Below are 27,345 nucleotides of genomic sequence, written 5' to 3' on the forward strand. Positions count from 1 at the left end.
GAGCTATTTTGCCATAAAATGTCAATTGAAAACCATAACATTGCTTGTGTAAAGTGGTTAAAGAACGGTTAAAATCCCCCTGCTGAGTGAAAACATATTGCAGTGATTTACAGTCCAGGGTGGTTTTCAGCTGTGATTATACACTAGACGTTTGTTGCCCTATTCTAGGGTACATTTTAAGAGTATGCTCATTTTCAGAACTTCTGCAAATGCAGAGCCTCTAATCTTGTCTCCCGTGAAACTGAATTGGTCGAAAGTCTTGTAATCTGCGTTTAATTCTGTATGCGGTGGGCAACCAAAGTCTCTAAGGTTAACCTCTTCCCATTGGTTAGGCGATGCAGGATTTGACCAGCCCTCGTCAGAAAGCAAGGAGGAAGTTGTTGTAATACAAGATGTTAAACTGTGCGCTTGCCAGCGTTGGCCAGATTTAACTCCCGTTCAATTACTGTGGGTCTTCAAAATCGTGAATGGAATAAATACAGTTGACAATACCAATTGTTTCATTCTGGAAACTGAATTAAGTTATTTAATAATGTCAGTGTTATTTGTGTGTGGAAATCTTGTTTAATCTCTATTAAGGTGCAATGGTGGGATTTTTTTTCCGTTATGAAGTTCGTATGCTATCACATTGATTCCGCTATACTTCTGATTCTTTGAATATCATTCATGCATGTCATCTGTGGCAAAGCACTCTGTTACACATTTATTTAATTTATCAGTTTATTTGAGGGGTTGTTGAGTTTTTGCATAATGGCATTTTGATTAACATAACTGGGATATTCAAAGGAACCCTTCCAAGAGATGATGCAATATGCGAAGTAGCAACATGATTTACTGACCACTGCAGCAGCTCTCTTCCTTTTCCTCTCCAAGACTGATTTGTAACGTATTACGATACTGGCGATTACCATAAACAACATTTAAGCAATGACGTTTATGAGAACATCTTTCTCCTGTCACTTCTGCTCAATGAAAACACTAACTTGTTGGCTTATTATTTAAAATGTGTGGAGTAGCGGTTAGGGCTCTGGAGTCTGAAGAGAGGATTGTGGGTTCAATCCCAGTTGGGGGACACTGCTGTTGTACCTTTGAGCAAGACACTGTACCTAGATTGCTCCCAGCTGTATAAATGGGTAATAGTAATAGCTGTATAGTGGTCTTCAGCTCTGGTCCCAGGGCGCTCCAATTTGTGAAGTTTGTTAGGTCTTTTCAATCAGTGCCTAAAATTCATGTTCATCTAGACTAAATAGGCCATTGTCTCTTGAGGATCAGGTTTGGGCATCCCTGGGATACTGCACTCCACAGAACACTGTGAAGAACTCCAGTTATAAATATCTGAGGTTCTTCTCTGATTTCTTGACGTTCTTGTGTGCAGTTGTAATTATCTTTTTATTTAAGAGTTTGTTCATTTGGTTTCTCTTCAGAAAACAAAGTACACAAAGGATAGTCTTTAATTGAATCACCAAAGCCTGTTTTGAATTTCTTTTAAGTCCTCCCTGACTGTTTTAAATGAGGAGTATGTATGGCCATGCAGGAGGGGGACACGAGAGTGGGGGGGAAGGGGCTGGCGGGGGGCGATGGCGTTTGTTGGTCGAACAAAAATGAGGACAATGTCGGTGCTTGGCAGCAATTATATAAACATCTTACAAAAGCGCAAGCTGTTCCAAATTCCTGTGCGTATAGCTTTCAAGTTTGCGTGCCGGTGTGAAGTTGTTTCTTTTCTCTTTTGCAGCTACCATGAAGAAAAACAATGTGACGTGGCTGACGGAGAGAGTGGCCACTTTCGGAGGGAATGGGCAGAGCGTTCCGACGATCGATGGCGTCAGCTTCTCGGAAGGGGATCTCCTCCTACAAGTAGGTGATAGGAACTGAGGCCTAGTTTTGGCTGAAGGGGAAAGAGTAGCTTTCCCTGCCAACATTACTAGCAAGCTCATGTGGCAGGCAAGTGTCCGCCTGTTGTGTTTCTGTACCTTTGAAGACATTCACTGCACTGAAGACTTTCAATATTCAAATTTTCACAAAAATAATATGTATTTGTGTGTGTTAAAGTTTTATATACACACACATATATCAGCACCATATTATTCAGCCAGATCTTGCACAATATCTGAAGCACACTTTTTCAGTTTTTGCCTGAAGAGAGGTTTAAGAAGTATTTCTGAATATATACTAAATACAAATTGATATTAGTATGCTGAAAAGTCTACCATAAAATAATGTAACATTGTGTAAATAATGACTGTGATATTCTACACTCAGATATCTAGAATATCTATTTCTGCATCACTTGAGGACACATTAAACGCGGTTTGACAAAACGGTCTCTGTACCTACTCGACCGTAGGGATGAGTCTCCTGAAACAATGCGGTTTTGTGTTTTTCCTTTGGCTCCGAAAGAATAAACAATGATAACGTAGTGGCAATCCATCATACATGTTGCTGCTTGAGTATTGGTTGTAATGATGTCACTCGCATTCCCAGCAACGACCCACCTCCTCATCAGATCCCTCATTGTCAGCCAAGCATTTCCAACCAATCAAAACCGACAAACCATACATTATGAGCAGGGCCCGGTTTGGAACCAGAGAACTTGAGAGAGCCCTGCCATACTGTGATGCTCAAATTAGAATTACATCGAAATGTGTCCTCATTATGTCGGGTTTTGTGCTTGGTATTGTGTTCAAACAAGATCTCCACATTACAGCAGCTCAATCCAAATGACAGGCCGCTGTAAAGTTAATTTTATATTATCAATGACGGCATCAGCTTGCGGAATGTAGGCGTTTGTTCCGTTACACTACTCCTTGATGCAGACACACACAGGCTTCTTCTACATTATATGAAAACGTAAACACCCTTTTCTATTTGTTGGTAGTTTTTCTCACCTAGCACAGATTTGGGTCTGAAAATGGGCCAAAGGAGATTAATGCAACTTTTGCAAGTACTTCCAACTGTTGCCTGAAGCAGGAACACTGAAGGATTACATTTCATATAGATAGCTTTAAAAAAATATATCGAACATAGGAAGCAACATCATCATGTGTAAATTAGAGAAGTATGTTTCTTGTGTTTTTTTTGCCACTTTTTCTGCTGGCAATCTATCCTCAATGCTTACCGTTGGGGTTGTGTGTATAAAAGCATGAAGCAAAGTGTTGTTTGAACACCATTTACACAGTTTTCCTTTATGCTCCCCAAAATGTTCTCCTCTATGTAAAAGCTTGATTTGACTAGATTGTCTTTTAAAATCTGTGTTTGCACGTGTCGGTGCAAGTGGCCACAGACAATTGGTTTTTAGTGTGACTGAGTGGCTCCAATCGTTCGATTCCCTTACTGTACGGATGTTGACTACAAAGTGGACAAAACAAGGAAGTGATTAATAGACTGCGCATTTACTAGTGTGTGGGGGGTCTGGGTTTTTTGAATAGTGGTCCGTGTTTCTTTTTGGACAGATGGGATTGCTGGATCATGTCCACCTCGTCCAGTTGCGTAGGTTTTCACCCACTTCATTCCTACTGTTCATTTTTCTCGGTTGCTTTCTGAGCTTTCGTTCCACAGGGAAAGCATGTTTTTCACTCTATTACTAAGGCATGCGAATCAACAGAAGTAAGTCCACTGCCAGCAACAGTCGAAAGTATGTAAATATAGTCACAGGTGGTGGTTACATAAAATGAAAAGAAAAGGAACCTAGGTATTAGACTGGAAAAGGATGTGTACATATTGCAATAGCGCCTGACCAAATCTGGAAGCCATCGTTGTGCTTTGACTCGAGTTGCCGTTCTTTCTCACAGTCACAGTGATTCTATGTTTCGGTTAGAAAAGGTAATTAAAAAAAAAATGGTAACTTTACAAAATGTCTCAAATATGCACCTTGTTGAAATTGTCTTCACAGGTAATTACAGTTTTACTCAAAGCGCCATCTTTTTTCACAATCCAGGGCATACAATGTTGTTGTTGGGGTTTCCTACCAATATTAATTAACTTCATAGCAAATGATAATTTGAAAACCTGGTTTCACTTGCAACGATTTAATTCTTGTTGCCTGCTACCCAAATTGAACAGATTTTTGTGTTTTGTTTTGTGAGGCTTTTGTAATTACTATCAGACATTATTAAAGTATTGTTTTAATTAGTTAACAGGGAGCCCTTGGAATGTGTACAGTTTGATTAAGTTGGCTCTGGTTTTGCTGTTTTTAAATTGTTATGTTTTAAATGAAATCTCCATTACTTAGAACAAGGCAGTGGGTTGATTTCAGTTACAAACAGAAAGAAGGGAAAAAAGACTAAAAGAAACAAAAGCGAGAAACGACAACTGGAATGGAGAAGAGAAGACTTATTTTACTAAGGAAACTATTTGATTTTTTCCTTGAAGGTCAGCGTTGGGGACTTTGTATATTTCCTTGAATGCTTGAATTAAGAAAGCAAACAGGCGAGGGTGCCAGTGGCGTCTCCGGGATTCCAGGCGAGGGAAATGTGAGCCGCCGGTGGTCAGGTCTCGGCAGCGCGAGGCGGTCGGTGGGGTGGGATTATTGTTGGGTGCAGTCCAGGGGAATGAGCCATCCCTGTGGCTAATGGAAGGGAGCTTGCTGGAGGCTCATTGTTTATAGGGAATGGGATCCTTTGCGTGACTGTGAGTCATAGTCTTTCCTGCCTGTTGACATGTTTAACACCTGAACAAAGAAGCCACTAATTGCGTGGGATGTTTACCCAAACTCGCTCACTTTCTGCTTTCTATCGAGTTCTCAGTTTTTTCGTCTTCTTCTTCGTCGTCTTCTTCGTCTTCTTCGTCTTCGGTGTAGGTTAATTATTTTTTGTACTAATGCCTTAAACCACAGTACTTAAGGGCACTTAAGGGCATAAATCTCCCCCTTCACCTTAATGGACTGTAAATCTTTGCCTCTTTCAGTCTGCCACTTCCCTAAAATCTAATAATAGCTGTGGTATTATAGTGTATTAACCCTGAAATGTAAAAAAAAAAAAAAGTAATTAAGACCTTGTCATTTGTGCTATGAAAGAATACCTTGTAGTGGTAGCAGTATTTGAAGCAGTGGTGGTAGTATAATGGTTGCAGCACATCTAGTCTTGATGCTTATAGTGGTGGTAGATTTAGTAGTTTCTTACCCATATTGGTTGTCCTATTAATTAAATCATGTTTCACATATGCACAACCTTAACACATGCTATTTCTGAGAATAAAATATGTTGTTAAACTAGTAAAGATGTGTGAAGATAGTGAAGTTGGTATCTCACAGCTCCAGGCAAAATGAATGCCAAAACATCTATATATATATATATATATACACTCACCTAAAGGATTATTAAGAACACCTGTTCAATTTCTCATTAATGCAATTATCTAATCAACCAATCACATGGCAGTTGCTTCAATGCATTTAGGGGTGTGGTCCTGGTCAAGACAATCTCCTGAACTTCAAATTGAATGTCTGAATGGGAAAGAAAGGTGATTTAAGCAATTTTGAGCGTGGCATGGTTGTTGGTGCCAGACGGGCCAGTCTGAGTATTTCACAATCTGCTCAGTTACTGGGATTTTCACGCACAACCAATTCTAGGGTTTACAAAGAATGGTGTGAAAAGGGAAAAACATCCAGTATGCAGCAGTCCTGTGGGCGAAAATGCCTTGTTGATGCTAGAGGTCAGAGGAGAATGGGCCGACTGATTCAAGCTGATAGAAGAGCAACTTTGACTGAAATAACCACTCGTTACAACCGAGGTATGCAGCAAAGCATTTGTGAAGCCACAACACGTACAACCTGATTTCTGTTGAGACATTCAGATGGTAGAGTCAGAATTTGGCGTAAACAGAATGAGGACATGGATCCATCATGCCTTGTTACCACTGTGCAGGCTGGTGGTGGTGGTGTAATGGTGTGGGGGATGTTTTCTTGGCACACTTTAGGCCCCTTAGTGCCAATTGGGCATCATTTAAATGTCACGGCCTACCTGAGCATTGTTTCTGACCATGTCCATCCCTTTATGACCACCATGTACCCATCGTCTGATGGCTACTTCCAGCAGGATAATGCACCATGTCACAAAGGTCGAATCATTTCAAATTGGTTTCTTGAACACAATGAGTTCACTGTACTAAACTGGCCCCCACAGTCACCAGATCTCAACCCAATAGAGCATCTTTTGGATGTGGTGGAACGGGAGCTTCGTGCCCTGGATGTGCATCCCACAAATCTCCATCAACTGCAAGATGCTATCCTATCAATATGGGCCAACATTTCTAAAGAATGCTTTCAGCACCTTGTTGAATCAATGCCACGTAGAATTAAGGCAGTTCTGAAGGCGAAAGGGGGTCAAACACAGTATTAGTATGGTGTTCCTAATAATCATTTAGGTGAGTGTATATATATATATATATATATATGTGTGTGTGTGTGTGTGTGTGTATGTATGTATGTATGTGTATATGTGTGTATATATATATATACCGATCAACCATAACATTATGACCACTGACAGGTAAAGTGAATAACACTGATAATCTCGTTATCATGGCACCTGTCAGTGGGTGGGATATATTAGGCAGCAAGTTAATATTTTGTCCTCAAAGTTGATGTGTTAGAAGCAGGAAAAATGGGCAAGCGTAAGGATCTGAGCGACTTTGACAAGGGCCAAATTGTGATGGCTAGACAACAACTGGGTCACAGCATCTCCAAAACTGCAGCTCTTGTGGGGTGTTCCCGGTCTGCAGTGGTCAGTACCTATCAAAAGTAGTCCAAGGAAGGAAAAGCGGTAAACCGGCGACAGGGTCATGGGAGGCCAAGGCTCACTGATGCACGTGGGTATCGAAGGCTGGCCCATGTGGTCTGATCCAACAGACGAGCTACTATAGCTCAAATTGCTGAAAAAGTTCTGATTCTGGTTCTGATAGAAAGGTGTCCGAACACACAGTGCATCTCAGTTTGTTGTGTATTGGGGCTGCGTAGCCGCAGACCAGTCAGGGTGCCAATGCTGACCGCTGTCCACTGCCCAAAGCGCCTACAATGGGCACGTGAGCATCAGAACTGGACCACGGAGCAATGGAAGAAGGTGGCCTGGTCTGATGAATCACGGGTTCAAGGTGTTGACTTGGCCTCCAAATTCCCCAGATCTCAATCCAATCGAGCATCTGTGGGATGTGCTGGACAAACAAGTCCGATCCATGGAGGCCCCACCTCGCAACTTATAGGACTTAAAGGATCTGCTGCTAACGTCTTGGTGCCAGATACCACAGCACACCTTCAGAGGTCTAGTGGAGTCCATGCCTCGACGGGTCCCATTATTTGTATTGTTCTTCTAACATTTATCTCTGTAAAAAGCATGGCAAAGGTGCCACAAATGTGACATATTTTTTTTCTCCGCAGGCTCTCAACGGATTCGTCCTGGTCGTCACTGCTGAAGGATACGTGTTCTACTCGTCGCCCACCATTCAGGACTACCTCGGCTTCCATCAGGTGAGCAACACCAAATCGCATCTGGTGTCCTGCCACCCTAAGGTGCTGGGGAACTTATTTATACATAAAGGAAAGGGTGATAGATGAGACGTGAGAATGAAACAAACCATAAAGGTGTGTAAAGAATATCCAGAAAGGATTCTCTCAAAGCAATCTACATTAAAATTTTGTTCTTATGAAGGAACTTAAGGAAATAAAGATCTGGGGGAAGGTGTGTCCAGAGAGATAGGGGGCTTTTTCACTTTCCTGTGTATTTTATTACTTTATTCTTCACAGGACAGATACAAATCCAAAGCAATCCCGATTCAAATCTACTCAAAACCCTCACATATTCCCTAACATAACAGCTGTTCTGGTCTAGTCTAGGCCTGTTTTAAATTGAAGAAATCTGATTTTAATCTGATTTAATTGTGATTGTAATCTAGTCTAGGCCTGTTGCAAACTGGCCTGTTTTTATTTTTTATTTGTATGTGGTTCATACCGGGACCGTCTTAGTTGAGAGGAGCCACTGCTCTCTGTATATGTATAAGATATTGTTGTCCCCTTACTGACTGGAGCACTGACCCAAAATGTGAAAAAAAGGGGGTGTAGACTTTCTGTAGGTACTGTATATACACTCACCTAAAGGATTATTAGGAACACCTGTTCAATTTCTCATTAATGCAGTTTTCTAATCAACCAATCACATGGCAGTTGCTTCAATGCATTTAGGGGTGTGGTCCTGGTCAAGACAATCTCCTGAACTCCAAACTGAATGTCTGAATGGGAAAGAAAGGTGATTTAAGCAATTTTGAGCGTGGCATGGTTGTTGGTGCCAGACGGGCCGGTCTGAGTATTTCACAATCTGCTCAGTTACTGGGATTTTCACGCACAACCATTTCTAGGGTTTACAAAGAATGGTGTGAAAAGGGAAAAACATCCAGTATGCGGCAGTCCTGTGAGCGAAAATGCCTTGTTGATGCTAGAGGTCAGAGGAGAATGGGCCAACTGATTCAAGCTGATAGAAGAGCAACTTTGACTGAAATAACCACTCGTTACAACCGAGGTATGCAGCAAAGCATTTGTGAAGCCACAACACGTACAACCTTGAGGCGGATGGGCTACAACAGCAGAAGACCCCACCGGGTACCACTCATCTCCACTACAAATAGGAAAAAGAGGCTACAATTTGCACAAGCTCACCAAAATTGGACAGTTGAAGACTGGAAAAATGTTGCCTGGTCTGATGAGTCTCGATTTCTGTTGAGACATTCAGAGGGTAGAGTCAGAATTTGGCGTAAATAGAATGAGAACATGGATCCATCATGCCTTGTTACCACTGTGCAGGCTGGTGGTGGTGCTGTAATGGTGTGGGGGATGTTTTCTTGGCACACTTTAGGCCCCTTAGTGCCAATTGGGCATCGTTTAAATGCCACGGCCTACCTGAGCATTGTTTCTGACCATGTCCATCCCTTTATGACCACCATGTACCCATCCTCTGATGGCTACTTCCAGCAGGATAATGCACCACGTCACAAAGGTCGAATCATTTCAAATTGGTTTCTTGAACATGACAATGAGTTCACTGTACTAAACTGGCCCCCACAGTCACCAGATCTCAACCCAATAGAGCATCTTTGGGATGTGGTGGAACGGGAGCTTCGTGCCCTGGATGTGCATCCCACAAATCTCCATCAACTGCAAGATGCTATCCTATCAATATGGGCCAACATTTCTAAAGAATGCTTTCAGCACCTTGTTGAATCAGTGCCACGTAGAAGTAAGGCAGTTCTGAAGGCGAAAGGGGGTCAAACACAGTATTAGTATGGTGTTCCTAATAATCCTTTAGGTGAGTGTATATCTCTTCCCTCTCCTTGATGCGAAAGTCTGATGACTTTCCTAAGACACGTTGTAAACAAAACGTCATCCACGAGAATGTGTCGACAATTGCAAGATCACATTGAGAATCCAGGAGACGAGATTAACTTTAAGTTTGTCGACACAATCTTCTTCCTACCCCGAAACCACCATTTATGTCAGTTATGAAGGACTGTGCCTGCCATCGAAAGATCTGATATCTTCAAATATTTTGAGATATCTCTAAATCATCGAAAGATACCTGCAAATCATTTAGAGATATCTCTAAATGTACTTTTAAATTAGATATCTCTAATTGATTTGCAGATATCGTTAAAGATTTAGAGAGATCTCAAAATATTTGAAGATATCTTTCAATGAATTTAAGATATCTCTAAATGATAATTTGGCTTGAAATTATTTAGAGATCTCTAAATAATATGGAAGTCATTTGCAGATGTATCTCTAAATCAATTTGAGATATCTTCAAATCACCTCCTGTATGTAGCCCAAGATTATCACTTCCTGTTAACTTGTTAATGAATTTCTATGTAACAGAATGAGGAAACAGGAAGTGATAATCTCAGCCAAGCTTGAAATATTTGAAGATATCTTGAAATGCATTTAGAAATATCTCTAAATGGTAATTTGGCTTGCTATATTAAACAGCCATAACATCGAAAGGAGACGAGCTTCACTTTTTTAAGTTGGATAATTAATGCTTTAATTCAATTCAGCTAAACGAGAAAAAACAGCTTGCACAGGAAGCTGAATGAAAGGGAAAGCTTTTAATTCACAGTAACAAGGAAGCATGAGAGAACCTGAAAGATTTATGCATTTATGGTTTGCATATGATAAGCTGAGAGAGAGAGAGAGAGAGAGAGATTTTATATGGATTACATGAACAGGTCCCAGGCATATTAAAGCAGTTAGTGGGATATATGTAGCTAATTGAATTGCAATGCTAACATATCTCCAAATAAGTAGAGACACTGTTATCCCTAATTGGTATACAGACACTCATTGTATTGTCACAAAACTCCCATATTTTGGGGTTAAAAAAAAAATGGTATGTAGAAAACTAAGCAGGAGACATGCAAGAATGTACACAATGCAATAGAAATGCCCAGACTATGCACCACCATGAAAGTTTACACACACACACACATATATCTGAGCAACTACACACTGCTTCCTGAGATAGTTTGCTTGAAATACACATCTTAAATAGCCTCAGACATGGCCAGTAACCAGTTCAAGTTCAGTAGTTTGCATTATTTGAGTGTTTCAGTTACTCTTGTTCCTCATTGACATCGATAAAGCAATTAATTTCAACCCTGCGTAACAAGTGCGACAAAGAAAATGAACATACAACAAACGGTCTCTTAAGAGTGCCAGTCTGGTGGCATTGCGTCACCTGCGGAGAGTTACAGTAGGTCCTTTTGTGTTCAGCGTTGACGTCATGGTCAGGAACAGTCCCTCCATGCCTTACATCGGGTGAGGATGGAGTCTTTGTTTTCATTCAGTTTCCCTTTAAGACCAAATTCGGCAAATTCAGGCGAGGTTTTGTCTGTATTTTCCAAGAACAAAAACGTGGAAATGGCGTTCCTTTGCTAGTCCCTGTACCAGGTCACAATCTCCCCAATATGTTAAGCTCACTCTTATTTATTTTGCGTTCATTTCTAGATAATGGAGGAATGTTTCTAAAAAGAATGTTTAAAAAAGAATATAGTGAGAACTAATTGCTCCCAACTTTGCTGATTCATGCCTTGCTGTGACCCTGTTTTTATTACATCACATCTGCTTGTGTGTTACTGTATGCACATCTGCTAATGAACTGGGCACATGCTAAGCAGATTGAAGCAGTTTCTTCCCTCTGATCTAAATTTCTTAACCAGCCACTATACGTGTACGTCATTATTTTTGTTTCTAATTTTGATTGAAGAGTTCAGTACAAATATTTAACAAATACTCCTTCCGTGTGTGTGAAATCTTATTTATAGGGTCCCGCCTGTACGATGGCCAGACAGGAGGGTTTAGGTACAACATTGTGACAGAGGTCCTCTAGAGGTGGAAATTTTGCTGCATAGTACAAACCCCCTCCCTCCCCACACACACAACAAGTCTGAATATTAGAGATTGTTTTGAAATGGAAAATCTTATGACTTCAGAGTAAACTCACTGAAATTCACTGTTCCTGAGAGTACCTTATTCGGACAGCGCTAGCTTAAAGCGCTAAGGGAAGAAAGCTTTTATTCATATGTACGCACTAAGCGTTTCTTACTTTAGGAAACAATTCTTACAGCCAAAATCATATTTAAGGCGTGTGTGCTTAAAATAAACATTGCATGACTTTAGTGTTTTTTTTTTCTTGAATTCCCTCACCCTATCAATCAGTTTCCCAGAGTCAATACATAACGCCACAGAGATTTAAATAATATAAACACATATTGGTTTATACAGAAACCAAACTTTTTTTTTCATCCGTCTCTTTGTGTCAAGATTGTTTTTTCTTTCTGCAAAACATTTTCGAAGCAAAAAAAGATTTAAATCATGAGATCGCACCCACACTTTTCCTGGAGTTTAGAAGCTGAAAGTTAATACAGCAATAAATTGCATGCTTTGGTATTTTGAACAAGGTATTTGTCTCATAATGTTCCCAAGGTCCTTAATTATTTTCTGTACAATACCACAGATTATATTTTTTATGTGAATTGCAAATACAAATCACATTTAACAGCTTTCACAATTGCATTAACAATGCGTTTGACATTTAAATATGGAGTAGTAAAATGTTAGAACATTATCTGAGAATGTAACTTAATGTAAACGAATAAAACCGCATTTAGTTATATAGGAACCCATGCCACCTGAAGGCAATTTGGTGTGGAATATCAGTTTCCCCGAGGGGTTCTTTCCCTAAACCTGTCGAGACAGGACGAGAAGTGAGCTGTTTCAGAGGAGTAAAAAGACTCTAGTTACATAAGTTTACTTTCAGAAAACACTGTTTGATTTGGCTCCCTCACAGGGCGAAGGTCATTTTGGACGATAGCCCAAACAGATATGCTATACAGGTTTTTTTTTCCCCGAGTGAGAAAAGATGTGAGCTAGCACTGAGAACCAATCCAAAAGCTGTAGGAAAAACATTATTTCAATTAGTCATGCAATGTCTGCTCCCCCAGAAAAAAGAGGGGAAAAGAAACTGTTTACTGTTGAAGTCTGCAATGGCCTCCCTGCTCCTCAGCTATTGTCAAGCACTATTGTCAGGGAAAAAATGAACTTTGTTTTACAGAGAATTACAAATGACTGCATAACTAAACATCACAGAAGTGTCAAAGCAAAATAAAGGCAGCAGTTATTCTTAATGGTTTGCTAATCGAAGATTTTTTTGTTCGAATGCTTAAAAAAAACAAAAAAAACAGCAGTTTTCAACTTAAGTTTAGTTCAACAGTGTGGACTTTGTTTTCTCACAGTTTCTGTACAGGCATCGCAGCGGGAGGATGTTAAAAGGCCGTAACTAACAGGCGTGAGGCAGTGAACTTGGGATCTTGAGAAAGTAACATTTGGACTTTCTTTCTTGAATGTCCTTAGTCTTAGACTTCTTAGTGTCTGTGTGTTTTGTTCAAAGGAGCATTCATGGCTCCTCAGCAGCTATTTTCTTAAGAACAACTGGGGTGTAAGTAGGCTGTGGTTCACTGGGTTACGGTAATTGCTGAAAACACTGAAGTGCTGTTTGCTTATCCCTGCTGAGAGAAGAATTCCTTCAGGAATTCTGCGGAAAGTCTCGGGCACGCTGTTGCCATGCGGTAACCAGGCAGCACCACTAGAGGGAAATGCTCGGTCAGGACTGTGTTCTCATACAGCCTTCTTCTGAAGTACGAGAGCAACTGGATCCCAATAGCACTGAGCACACCAACATCATTGTCTTGCCATACTAAAGACCAGATACAACCCCCAACACTACACATCTACAAATTACACATCTCAGGGCTGTGAAAATACATTATATTCAATTGTTTAGGGAAAGCAATGTAAATTAGGTGGGTTAAGTGTCCCCTGCTGGCAAATCCCATTTGAGGATTTGCTCATTTTGTGCCTCTGAATAGAACATCATTATTGCTTCAAACATATTTGAAACAAAATTCACAAGAGATAATACACCTTCAGTCATGCCATTGGGCGACATTGCATAATCTCCTTTTATGTTACTGTCACAGTGTTTTCATGCATTTTATTAAGAACTGTGTCATTATTGTGAGTATGCCTGGATAAAGGTGCAGGCAGAATGAATCAATTATTAAACAAGTCATAAATAAATATGTAATATTACCCACGTGCCTCAGTAGAGAGGAAGAATGGAATAGGAGGATCGAATTGAAAAAAACTGGTTTTGAAGAAGTGATCTCCTTTCAACTATTTCCTCATGTGGCCCTTTCCATGCTGTGCACACTATGCAATTGTGTAACAGTGAGAAATAGGTGTGTTGATAACGATTACATGGTTTCAGATAAAATACTCTTTATACTGTTCTTTTATGACCTTGTCCCAGTGGGATTTCCCAGGCTAATTCATATTTTTCTCAGGTTAATTCATATTTTTCCCCTTTTTTCCAGTCTGATGTGATCCACCAGAGCGTGTTCGAGCTGATACACACTGATGACAGAGCTACGTTCCGAAGCCAGCTCCACTTTGCCTTGAACCCAAACCAGTTTGATGAACAGGGGACTGAAGGTGGTGGGTGTCTTCCTTGGTGTTTGGAGAACTTTTGGCAGAATTGTAGTTACAAGGGTCTCCTGAAGAGGGGAAAAGCATTACTACCTTTGAGAGCCCCAAACCACACAGGCTTTAAATCATATAAAGACCTGGAAACAATTGATTCTCAATAATTGATGTGGTGTTGAGATATTTTGGGAACACCTGAATTTCCTTCAAGTGGTATATTTCCCTAAATCAGGAAACCTTTCATTAATAAGTTCCATGTTTTTAAAATATTTGTGATTTAGGTAAACATATATAAAACTAATGAATTGGGCCTTGGCTCCCCAGGTCCAGGTTTGTGTTTAGACATGGTGGAAAACTAGTCCAAATGGAGATGTATCAAAAAGGAACAAGGAAGAGGCATTTAAAGTCTCAAGACATCAGTTGTGAAGCTAATTGTTCATCACAAAACATCTGACATTGGTTATGGTTGCATTTGAACACTGATTTGTTGTTTTGTTTTTAAGTTTCTTCTTTTAAAAAAAAAATTTTTTTTTAAATTAGATGCCCCCAAGGGTGTATTACTTTACAAGTCTGTATTTGATAACAAAAACTTTGGTCTGGGCTTTAAGGTTGCAAGGTTTGAAAAAGGGTTTTGGACCTTCCACTGGAAAATCTTACCACCGGTCTCACCATGAACAGCCTTGGAAGACGACAAAACTCAGAACTCAAAAAGCCGTGACTCACTATAGGAACCATATGTTTACTATTAGGTGCAATCAGAAGTTTGGAAATTGAAAAAGCAGGTGGACTTAAATAACTGACTTTTAATTCGATCCCTCTATTATGTGGAAAAATTAGTTGTAGTTTATTAGAATGGTATGAGTACTGAAAGCTGCCACGCTTTTCCCTCTCCATATTTCAGTAATGTTGAGGAGTTTTCAGATAATGCATCTCCATTACTAACTAGAAGAATCATGATATCAGTGGAGTGTTTTAAAAACTTGCGAAGGTAATCCATTATCCATGATATACACTTGACATTCACTCTCAATGAAAAGAGTCAATAAAAAGATGTTAAAAATAACATTATGAAGAGTACCTTCCTAATTACCATATTACACAATGAGGTGTGATTGAATGGAAGCATGTCCTACTCTCTCCAGAGATTAAGAGTACATAGAAAGCTATTTGTCTGCACTCATGAGCAAGTAGGTCCTTGAAAATGTGATGTGTAATTCAGCTCCAAGAGAGAATTAGATGAGTCTGCGCATATACAGATTGAGCTGATGGTTAGTGATTTTACAGATTAACAGACCCGGTTTACAGCAGGATGTTTCATAAGAATACCTTTTATATATGTATTGTATGTGAAGTGGTATTATCCGTCTATGCGTTTGGTTGATCTGTTGTGTTGTGAAAGCGTACGCAGTCGCAAGACAAGGCTCATTGTTCACGTTCTCTTTTAAAGTACAACAATATGTGTGGAATGACCTTTTCATTTGTAACGTTTCTCCTGAATGAATTAAACATCAAGTACCTTTCATCACAACCAACACAGTTATCACAAAAACACACGTACAGCCAAGACTACTGTTTCTAATTTTCCTAATGCTGAAAAATTGCGCCATTGTAAACAAAAGAAACACGGAAAATACTCTGTCATGTTCTACCTGAAGCCCTGTACAACTCATCCAAGCTCCTTGGTGACCTTTGAAGTTTTGAAAGTTCTTGTTCTTTCTTCTAATGTTTTTCAGGCATGCAGATTAGCAACAGCGCCAGTATTTCCAGCAACATTGTGAACTACGACCCCCAACTCATTCCCCCTGAAAACTCATCCTTCCTGGAGAGGAGCTTTTGCTGTCGTTTCCGATGCCTCCTTGACAACTCCTCTGGGTTTCTGGTACGTCTCTAGTTCTGAAGCAACTACAGTACCTTTCTTGGCTTGCTTTGGCATCTGCCGTCGCATACTTAGACTAACCACGGCCATTCCTTTTATTCCCCATGTAGGCACTTAACTTCCAGGGACGCCTGAAGTTCCTCCATGGGCAAAATAAGATGGCTGAAGATGGGACCTTGGCCCATTCTCAGCTGGCCCTCTTTGCCATCGCCACACCTGTGCAGCCGCCATCCATCCTGGAGATCAGAACCAAGACATTCATCTTCCAGACCAAACACAAGCTGGACTTTACACCCACAGGATGCGACTCCAGGTACCTGCCAATGTCAACATGACCAGGGAACCACCTTGGTTGCATGTGTCAGTTAGCATTCCCATCCTGGTTGCCATTTTGAATTTAATGAAACGTGCTTATTCTATCACGTTCTCCACTACTACTTTACCCATTGCCTTGGGAAAAATACTAGATTGGAAACCCTGCCCCTGCTGTTGTAAGCCTTGCTCTATATCTGAACTTCAGAATTCATTTTGGAAACTAATATTTTTCTTTCTTCATTGTTCTTTCCTTTATAGAGGGAAAGTTGTTTTGGGATACACTGAAACCGAGCTCTGCATGAGGGGAACAGGGTACCAGTTTATTCACGCAGCAGACATGATGTACTGTGCAGACAACCATGTGAGAAGTAAGTGAAGCGAAACTGTACTGTGGTCTGTCCAGTATCTTCGCTCCATCTGTTTGAACTGAGGTCTGTCTCATAGTCAGGTGTGTGCAGAACCTCCTCTAGTGTAAACAACGTCTCTGACAGAGGAGGGAGCAGCATTTTCAGTATCCGTACTAAATGCTGGCACATGTATTCATATTCAAATGTCTCCGTCATCTAAATTTAAATAAAAAAAAAGCATATCTTCTGATACGACACTGATTGTGGCCCATGATTGGATCACACAGGGGAGGAAACTATATTAATTTAGGGCCGGGCCTGGGAGGGTTTAAAAGTTTATGTAAGTTTATGCAAATGTAATGTGAGTGAGCTATTACTATTACAGTAATGTAGTAATCTATTACTATTTCTCATCGTTGGGCGTTTTCTTTAATTTTAATTTTGTATGTTATGTTATTCTTTTGGGTCCATAATATTCCCATCAGCTTGCCATATTGCCCTCCAAAACCCACTGAGGGTGTTTTAAGTCAAATTGCTGTTTTTGGGGAGACCAACGGAAGGCCAATTAATGAAGATATATTAGTGAATTAACTCATTACTAATGTAAGAGTTGGGCGGGTTTCAAGCATTAATGCATTTTCGATTAATGTTTATCTGAAGAAACATGCTCAGACGTTGTCAACAGAAAGTCAGTTTCAGCATGGGGTAGGATAGCTTGATATGTGTCTAATCCCCACCACCCACCTACCATTACCTCACCCCAGTCCCAAAGTCATAAGCCAATTTGTAATCCTTTCTGCAACAAAGAATGGATGTGGTTTCATATTCCAATATTATCCAAAGGGCATATCAAACATGACATAGGATGATAAAAAATAAGTTATAAATGCACTAAAATGTATCTTCAAGGAATGCACTTCTAAGCTTGGAATGTGTTTACGCACATTCACTGAGGATATTATTGTTCTTCATGTATTCCTTTGCACTTCTTTCCAATTTAAATCTTGAGTGTCTTCCCGGTGCAAATAATACTATTGGGTGCTCAGTACAGCAGTTTTACATTTCCATGGCAGTGAAAAACATTCTCTTGCTCCAAACCTGCTCTTTTACATGATTGTAGACACTTATATGCTTCCATCACTTTGTAGTATGGATTGTAAATCTCTCTGCACATTAAAATCAATTTGATTTGGGGGCGGGGGTTGTGCTTATTTTCTGTATAACCAAAATCTATGTATAGCTTCACACATTAAGTCACACACAACATTAAAAACATTACTGAACTGCTGTGCTTTTAAGCCACAGGAGTGAAAAGTGTTAATGTGTTTTTTATAGTGATTAAAACAGGAGAAAGTGGTCTGACAGTCTTCCGCCTCCTGACCAAAAACGTCGGCTGGGTATGGGTTCAAGCAAACGCAAGACTTGTCTACAAAGGAGGAAGGCCAGATTTTATTGTTGCGCGACAAAGAGCCTTGTCGTAAGTATTGTTTTTTCCTTCTTAACAGACGCGATTATCCAGGGCCACTTATAATTGTTAAAATACATGATATTATGCTTATAAACAATTGCCTAGTCATACATACCTTTCTTTAATACTGGTGCAATGTTATGGGTTTTGCCACAAATTAATACCTTCATGTTTGACAAATATATAACATGAAAGTGTTTTAGACTAGTTTAATTATAGTTTACTTTCAGTCTAGTTACTGAAAGGACTTCGGACTCCAACCAGTAATTTAAAAAGTGGCATAAAAGGTGACCTCCATTTTGTTTCTTCAGAAACGAAGAAGGAGAAGAGCACCTTCGCCAACGGAAGATGCAGCTACCCTTCAATTTTGCCACTGGTGAAGCAGTACTGTATGAAACACTGCCCTCTCTGGAAGATTTCACAGGCCGCAGCAAGGCTACTAAAATCAGGAAGTTGTCTGAGCAGAAGACCCTGGACCCCAGTTCCATCCTGGGAGCCATGCTGAAGCAAGATCAGTCCATTTATGTGTCCCCAGGTTTTGACCCAGACTATTCCCTGGATAAAGCTTTTATGGAGACTCAATCATTTGTAAGTTTCAATGGGGATCCTTGGCAGCAAGAAAACCATGGGCAAAATATTATCAAGCAGGAAGATAACGCCATAGCCATGATGGAGACCCTCGAGCAGCTCATTAAAGAAAACAATCTTTGCGACCCCCTGCAGAAGCTAGATGTGGATGAGATGGAACTCAAAGAGTGGGAGAATGCTCTGCTGAAGATGGATATCAACAGTGACATGGCCATTGAGCTGAACGACATCCTCACCAATGACATCTTCTCCTATGTGGAGGATGCCTTGTTTAAGGAGAGCAACCTGAGCAGTTGTGGGGGTGGGATGAATCCTGGCCCTGAGCAGATCAAAGCCTTGGCAGCCGTCCCGTCCAACGGTTTTGTGGGCAAACAAGCAATCAACCAGATGACCTTTGCTGGATTACCACAGAACCCGTTTAATAACGGCCCCCAGAGTTGTGCGCTGTCCAAGGGCCAAAGCCAGCAGAACTCCATTTTGCCAGGTCAGCAAGAGTTCAACCTGCAAAATTCATTGTTGCCCAATCACCAGAGCCCAGTCATTGCCGAAACCCAGTCCAGTTCGTTGGGAATGGGAGAGCAAAGTTTAGTAGAAGTGGCAGGAGGAGATGGAGGCCTGCAAAAGCTTACACATGCTGGCCCTCAAATCCCAAGAGGATTAAACTCCTCAATTCAAATACAACCAGTACTCCAGCGGCCACAGTCTGCTAAACTGCATAATCAACATGACTCTCTTGAACAGTCTGAGATCAGCTCCCAGAACAACTTGGGCCTAAATAAACTGATTCCCTTCAACACCACATTGGCAGGGTCTTGTGCACAGAACCACAACCAAGCAAGACATGGCCAGCCAGGTGCTCTTGGGCATGGGTCACAGACTTTCCCCAGTGCCAGCCAGTTGCAAATAAATGGCATGAACCAAATGAGATCGGGTTCTCAGGCCACTGCAGGCCACATTCATCCTACCCAGCTGGCTTTGCCTCTTCAAAGTCCCTTGCCACCTGGAGTACAAACCCAGCAAATGGCATGTCAACAGCAAGCATTTGCTGGCCAGCAGAACCATGTAGGTTCAAGTCAGCAGAATCAGTGGGTCTCCCCCATCCCCAACACTAACTTTGCCGAGAACCTTCTCCAAGCAGGTCCTGTAAATGCTTCACCTCAGCAAGAGTTTCTCCTAAATCCGTCACCAAAGGCCCAACTCCCAGGACATTTCCCAGTTCAGAACCAAGACAATAAACCTCTGAGAATACAGTCATGGCAGCAGCAGCAGCAACAGCAGCAGATACAGCAGCAGATACCACCTGTGCTACAAAATGGAGTGCAATATCCCACAGAGCTGCCACCAAAAAGTCAAATGACATCCCTCCTTCCCAATTGTTACAACCAGACCCAAGCACTTCCAAACAATGCCCTTGCTGGAAGGTTGTTGCCTCAAAATACCCAAAATTGCAGAGTAGGCTTTGGACCCCAGACAACAAACAATGTCTACCAGCCCCTGGGGGGATTGGTGGGTAACCCCACTGCTCCAACAAACAGTTGCATGTTCAAGACCAGCTCCTCAGCCCCAGTGAGTGGGATTCAATATAACAACACAGGACTGTTGGTCTCCGTGCCTTCCTGCCAGAAGATAAAGCCATCCCCCAACCAAAGTCCCCCACAGGCTTCATGCTACTTCCAGAGGAATGGCAGCCAGCCGATTGTGGGCACGGCAGTGATCCCTCAAGAGGATACCAGCATCAGCCCTTTGTCTTGCCAGGTCCAGCCTGGTTTTTCTCCAGAGAGCCTACTGACTCAACAACCATTTCTGAACTGCAATGGGCAGACCCAGGTAATCCGATGTGCATGACTTCTTGTGCTTTTTCACTCACTGTATCCCAGTGTGGACAGTTTGTGGGTAAATCAGTTGGATTCATTATCAGGAAGACTTAGCAGTGACAGTTAATTAAAAGATTAGTATATATCTAACACCTCCTGCTGGTGATCTAGACATATTTCTCATCGAATATTAGGATATTTTCTGTGGTAGCTGTCTTGGTCATGAAATGCGTGGTAATATCTATGTGGAGATACAGAATATATGGTGCTTCTAGCAGATATGAATGTATACTAAAAATACGACTGTAAAAATATGTTTGCCATGTGTTTCTGAATGAATGCCATGCACTAAATTGTGTTAATCTTTGTTGATTATCATGGGATGCTTCAGTCTCATTAACATCCACCATAATTGTTGGTCAAGAAAATAACTTCTGTTGGAATTCGGACAACACTAAATGGCAGTTCTAACCATTTAGAATTTGTGTTCAATTTTACAGCTGTGATGGAACATATAATTGAAGAGAATACAGAGTATACTAGCAGAATTGTCAATAGGCAAAATATAGGCTTTATGAAATTGGAATTGGGCAATATCTTTCAAATGTTTGGTTTGTTATTTGCAATTTTTGGCCTTAGTACTTCCTTAAGTACAGGAAATGGAATGGAAGACTCAAAACTTTGGAAACTCTTTGGAATTTGTTAGAGTTGATAGAGAGTGTTATATAATGATATCTAATTCATTCTATTCATTATTATTATTATTCATATTGTTGTGGATGTTAGTAGAGGACAATAGGTTATTGAGAACTTGTAGGGTTTAGTCATCTTATAAAATGTAGTTTTTCCTTATATTGTATTTAATCATTTATGTATTTGTTTATCTTATAGATCCCAGTCCATCCAGTTGAAGAAAATGGATCTTTTCCCTATCAGCCTCTCAGCAACAGAACCACGTATTTTACTGAGCAAAGTCAAACCAACTGCTATGATTATTAGAGGGGTGTCCTTGCATGCAGCATTGAACATTGAAGCAAAAGGACAAGCAGACTGGTTCAGATATAAAGATGCCGCCCACAGCCACTCAGCTTCGCAGGTGCCTTCCAAATTCCTTTTTTTATTTGGGAGGCCTTCCACTATGATGTGGTAGACGAATGTACTGATTTTCTGTCTCTTGTTGTGACCTGCTCTCTGTGAAAATGCACGGGACTTGGATCGTGCTGAATCCATTCAAAACAATCCAAGAGGGATCTTTCTTCCCAATCGGACATCGATGGAGATATGACCTGGACATGCGTTGAAAAGCAATTGCAAGAGAAAATATTTATTTGTTTTGTTAGTATTGTTTTGTTGTTATTTCTGCAAAAATCCAAGAGCCAATCTGTTCTTTCTGAGCTAAAGGATTATGAGGGTCGGGACGTTGATGGACAGGAGACAATGAAATGAAGTAATGGAGAGGGTGGCGCAGTCATCGCATCTTGGAAATCTCCAGTGGGATTCTTGGGAAATTAGCTGCGACTCTGCAACAGTGGCCATGGCAACAGGCGGTTGGTGGCACGGCGCAGAGTCAGAAGGGAAAACTACAGGTCTGCTGGACAGAATGCTGCTTTGTAACATTGGAAAAGGTTTTTGTTTTTCATGGATTGAAACCACCCTACAATGCGATTTAAAGTGTTGAGCTAAGTCATGCAATGCTGTAACAACTGGGCAGGCTTTCCAAGAGGCCATATTTCTCAGGGGAAAGCATGTTCCCATTCTTAAACACCAGCCTGCACATACCTGATCAAGCTCTGCTCCAACCTAAGTTTTTAATATCAATGTGTTTGAAGAACCTAAGCATACTTAAGAACAAGAGCAGGCCCTTGGTTCTGGCGTATCAGTCTTGCATCCTGTAATCAAAGCGATACCAAGACCGCAGCTTACATCATTTTTATCTTGATCTATCTTTAAGGATATCACCAATTTGAAGATGAGATAGGAAATGTTACATGGCAGCCAGCAATGATGGGAGAAATAATATATATTCTATACATATATATAAATATGTATAAAATGTTCCAAACATTGGAATCTACAAGAATCCTCACTGTAGTTTGATTTACAGCTTTCTGAAGCATCGTAAACTGTAACGAGAGTTTGTGAAAAGGTCTACAGGAGGAAGTGTCCCTCAAATATTTTCCTGGCTGCCAGGGCCCATCCCTGTTCATGATCTTGCGTTCTTGGTTTTTCATTTGTCGTTTTCAAATATCATATAAAAAATAAAAAATAAACGTACAAAATGTTATAAATATATCATGCTTAAAAAAAAAAAAAAAAACACAAAAAAACTTGCATCTTTTTATATTTTTATAAGCATTTACTTATAAATATTAACACTTTGAGCCATTCTTCTGTGTTTTCTTGCCTCTTTTTTGTGAGAAGCGTTGCTCTTTGCTTGTGCTTCTATTGGCGACATGCACACGAGATGGAGGCAGTCAGGCCCAGTCGTATTCGAAATGCAATCCCCCTTCACTCTACAGCACTTCAGTTCAATTGTTCTTGGTATTTGCCGTGAAAATGACACCCACTTTTGAGGACTGTTTCGTTGTTCTTGTATGAGGAGGTGACAGATAAATGTATAAGGAAACCCATTTTCATTGGAGAATAATGTGGCAAAAGTACATTAGTTAATCACGAAAGCTGGAGACAATCCCAAGCAGGCTATTAGTCCAGTGTCCAGAAAGTTGTTCGCACACACCTTTGAAAGCAACGGGGAGCGGAAAAAGATCTGTAGATAAAAATCCCCATTTGTGGCCTTTGTATTTGGACCTTTTCTTGTTTGATTTGTTTCTTGTTGTGTTATTTTCCATGGAAATATATTTGTATGTACAATTATATTATTAACAACATTGGAAGAGGTCCTGTCACTTGTGTTGTGTAAATTGGAAATGTTCACGAGACATTGCTAAACAAATGTCGCATATGTAAATTGGCATATTTTTTTGCGGTATATCTATTGGAATATATTCAAAAAAGTTTATGCAAACATATATATTTCAAAGAGATGTGTATATAGGTTCTAGAATCATTTTGAATCCACAATCTAAAAAGTACTAAACGCCACAGTTTTAGCTTTTGCGATCATTTCGAGAATAGTTGATTTCAGTGCCTCATAAAAGACACACTTTTTATTTGTAAAAAAGAAATGTGTGCCTTATGTTCAGTTTGGTAGAACACCTTGTATCTCAGTGCGAAGGGGTGGGGTGCAGATAGCTTCTGAATTGTATGCAATGGAGGTTTTTTGGCAGGTGAAGGGGGATATAAGTTTCCCTTGCTGTGCTATGTAAGTATTATGAAGATATTGTGTGTCCCCCCACACCTTTGTCTGTTTTATGAACTGCTGTTGTAGGGGAAGCACAAGTGGTCCCATCTGAGACAAAGACAGTGTTTATCCAGGTTGTCCACACAGAAGGACGTGATCTATTTAACTCACGTGTTGTACTCTAAAGCTGTCGTCTGTAGAGGGCATTGCATTTTTAATATTCACCCTCTCCTCCAGCTTGAAACCCAAAGCAGAAATGTACTTTGTCGTTGTTTGTTCGTTTTTTTTTTTTTTTTCTGTTGCGAAGGGACATTGAGGTTGTGACTCGCAGCGAAGACAAGGATACAAAATGGCAGCTATGAAATGCAATGAAATGATCAGTAATAATGTCCATCACACTACATCGTTGGAGGCCAGAGGCATAGAGTGAGTGGTGTGTAACAAGCGCTACAGATTTAAAGAAAAATGTGTATTCTTGCACAAATATGTGTACAGTTAGAGCCCTGACCAATCTATTTTAGTAAGTAACGACTTGTTCTAAGTGCCTTACGGTTTTAATTTGTGATTATCTTTCAGAGAGATGTTTGTTTATAGGGGGGAGGGGAAGCAGTGGATAAATTTATATCTTTTGAGTTTCATGAAACTCTTATGTAGATTAATAGTTTCATGTCTAGTTGAAGTCTGTTCCAAAAGTTAGCTCAAAAGCGAAATTAGCTTGGAGATTAAACATAACTCATAGTGAGTTGCATTAATTTAAGTCTTGGTAAGATAACAGATTTTAATCGAACATTGTGGCAAAGGTTCTAAAATTATTTGTCCTTTTTCAACTGAAAATATTAGCTTTAAAATCAGTTTATGGGTGAGCTTATTCACTATAACATTGCCTGCCTTTGTTCAGCAACCAGATATCAAATTAGAGTTGGAGTTGACAGTTTAATTGGCTGAGATTAACACACCAGTATGCAGCGACTACTGCATATATAATTTGATTGTCTTCTAATTGTATATTGAAGCTAACCCTATTTTAAGGGTTGACACTTTTGACACTTTTTTTTTTTTTTGGATGGCCAGGTTTTCTCAACTATGGGTTTAGACTTCGCTTGCAGTTCTGCAAAAACAGAAATGAAGCCAACCGTTTTCTGCATGCTTGTAACAATGGCTGCTCTTGCTACTGTAGAAGTCTTACATTTCTGCCCTTCAGTTTTGACATCACGAAGCACAGTCTCTCTTCAAAACAAAATGCAGTATCCCTATATCATGTACAGTGTGTTGTATTGTGTCTAGTTGCCTGTAAGGCCTTCACGTACCATGTGTAACTTTGTAAATATCCAAACTTGTCCAAAACTAATTTGTATTCTTTATTAAGAAAATGAAAACAAAAAAAAGTTATATATATATATATATATATATATATATATATATATATATATATATATATATATTTATACATACATACATCGTATAACTTGTAGCTTTTTTCGCTTCACACAATGTATTAATAATGGCCCTTCTTTGTTTTTCTTTTGCTGTTTAATTGAAATATTTAATCTTTATATTATTAAAGAGGATTTTAATGACTCAACATGTGTTTTTGAGCCTTTGTGTTTCATTGAAGAGTTTCTCTTTCATCTCACTACCAGCATATCTCTGGTGGCTTTTTGTACTTGAAGTGGTGAAATAAAGACAATGCGGTCAGATGAAAATGTATTGTGATGGATCTGTCCACAACAAAGCCAGAATTTAAGTTGGACAATAGTAAATAAAATAAAATAAAAAATGGGTGGTGGGGGGTGATTTCTACAGTTCTTTGTACACAGACTTTGTTTTAGTGTGTGTATGTGTGTATATATACACACGCACACACATACAGTACTTGCCTTTGTTGCTTCTGCTGTTAATTGTGCAATTTGTGTTAATGTTAGTTTTATTGCTCCCCATTTTGAAGCCCTTATAATGTGAGAGTTAGCAACACCAAAAATAATAACTTGGGAAGTGAACGTTGAGATAAAATGATATGGAAGGGGAAATTTAAGCTTTGACACTTCATTTGCAAATCAGCATCTTCCAAACATCTGCTTATTGTGATTTGCATAAAAAAAGTCACTGTTACAATAATGTGTCAGCTATGAAACATTTCTATATGACAATGTTGCTATTTCTTTGGGGTGAAAATGATATTAGATATTCATAAATTCATATGTATATGTATATTTGTATACAAAAATATAAAGCTACTTTACTGTCTATTGTGTATTATGTTTAGAGAAATTGTAGTTTAAACTAATTCTGATTAGTGTGCTGTGTTTGAAATAAGTTCATTTTTAATATTTTAGGTAATATTTGACAACCTCTTGTCTGTAGCACTTATAGCTAGGCAAGTTTCCATTGGCTTCTATGCAATTCATTTATGTGTGTCTTTAACTTTATTTTACAATATAGAAGGTACAGATAGTATAATGTCATAAATTATATGTATGGATTTTCATTTACTTGTCTTAGATAAATCAGTGGTTAGGTTTTTAGGTCTGCCAGGGTACTGCAATACTGTGCAATTGAAAAGAAGTATAGTTTAGCTTATCTTTGGTATCCATTTTTACTTGTCATATATGGTAATCTCAAACAAATTATTCCGATTCTTCTGTCTGCCACATGAGGGCGCAAAATATCACACCTTGCATGCTAAGGGTTGTTGCTCATGCTATTCTGAAAATAATAAAAGCTAGCAAAAGCTGCAAATCTAATAATGGACCAATTTGGGTAGGAAAAATTAATGAATTAAATTAATTGAGATTCAGGAAATATGGAAACTATTACATGTCAGTTGATACAGTATATACACAATCTGCATGGAACATTTAGCGTGAAATTGATCACCTTCAAAAAAGCAAACTGGACTTGTTGAGCTTGCAAGACATCAGACAATGAATTGACTCATTTTATCATAACCGTCTTGTTTTTCAAAATCTTGGTATGCAACAATGAGTTGTGCAGATCCAAACAGACTTCCTGAAGAGATACAAAGAGACACTTTATTATGTGTTTTTTTTTTTTACCGTTTCGTTGTTCCCAATTTGGTGCAATGTTTATCTTTACTGAGAGGCATGACAAGACAAATTCCTGCTCCCTTTTATAGGGCCTGAAATAAGTTATGTGTATTCTGCAGCTAGTCTTTCATTTGCATCTTTGGCATTCAAACAGATAAATGTATTCAAAAATAAAACCTTTTCAAGAGTAATAAATCCTTACTGGGCAATTGGAGAATAATAATTAATATGCAGGTAAGATGATCATGTGTGGGGGAAGGATTGCAAAGGTTAGCATAGATGTGTTTACTTTAGGTTGATCTAAAGTTTCATCCATCACACCCAAGTTGCTTAAAGATGTTTATATTAAATCCTTGGCTCCTCTCCACAATATGCCTCCTGATTAGTAAGATAAAGGAAGTATTGTTTACAACCTTCGCCCTGAGATTTCAATTGATACAAACCATAAGCATAGCAGCTGAGCAACTTCGTTTAAGAACATAAGAAAGTTTAGACGAGAGGAGGCCATTCGCCCCATCGTGCTCGTTTGGTGTCCATTAATAACTGAGTGATCCAAGGATCCTATCCAGTCTATT

At 39.7% G+C, this 27,345-nt stretch overlaps 1 protein-coding gene across 2 annotated transcripts in view; it reads left to right on the plus strand.

Annotated features, from left to right (window-relative positions):
• Window positions 1-25,308, plus strand: part of ahr2 (aryl hydrocarbon receptor 2) — an 88,594-nt gene extending 63,286 nt beyond the window's left edge. The window contains exons 3-11 of one of the 2 annotated variants that reach the window (XM_066688541.1): window positions 1,733-1,854; window positions 7,370-7,459; window positions 13,909-14,029; window positions 15,751-15,896; window positions 16,004-16,206; window positions 16,467-16,576; window positions 17,891-18,032; window positions 18,335-20,438; window positions 21,317-25,308. In XM_066688541.1, coding sequence (XP_066544638.1) covers window positions 1,733-1,854; window positions 7,370-7,459; window positions 13,909-14,029; window positions 15,751-15,896; window positions 16,004-16,206; window positions 16,467-16,576; window positions 17,891-18,032; window positions 18,335-20,438; window positions 21,317-21,424 — 3,146 coding nt within the window. In that variant the 3' untranslated portion in view covers window positions 21,425-25,308. The remainder of the gene's footprint in view (window positions 1-1,732; window positions 1,855-7,369; window positions 7,460-13,908; window positions 14,030-15,750; window positions 15,897-16,003; window positions 16,207-16,466; window positions 16,577-17,890; window positions 18,033-18,334; window positions 20,439-21,316) is intronic. The other variant, XM_066688543.1, reaches the window with a different exon arrangement.
• The last annotated feature ends 2,037 nt before the right edge of the window (window positions 25,309-27,345 follow it).

This window comes from Amia ocellicauda, chromosome 16 (genome assembly GCF_036373705.1).
Source record: "Amia ocellicauda isolate fAmiCal2 chromosome 16, fAmiCal2.hap1, whole genome shotgun sequence".
Classification (NCBI taxonomy): Eukaryota; Metazoa; Chordata; class Actinopteri; order Amiiformes; family Amiidae; genus Amia; species Amia ocellicauda.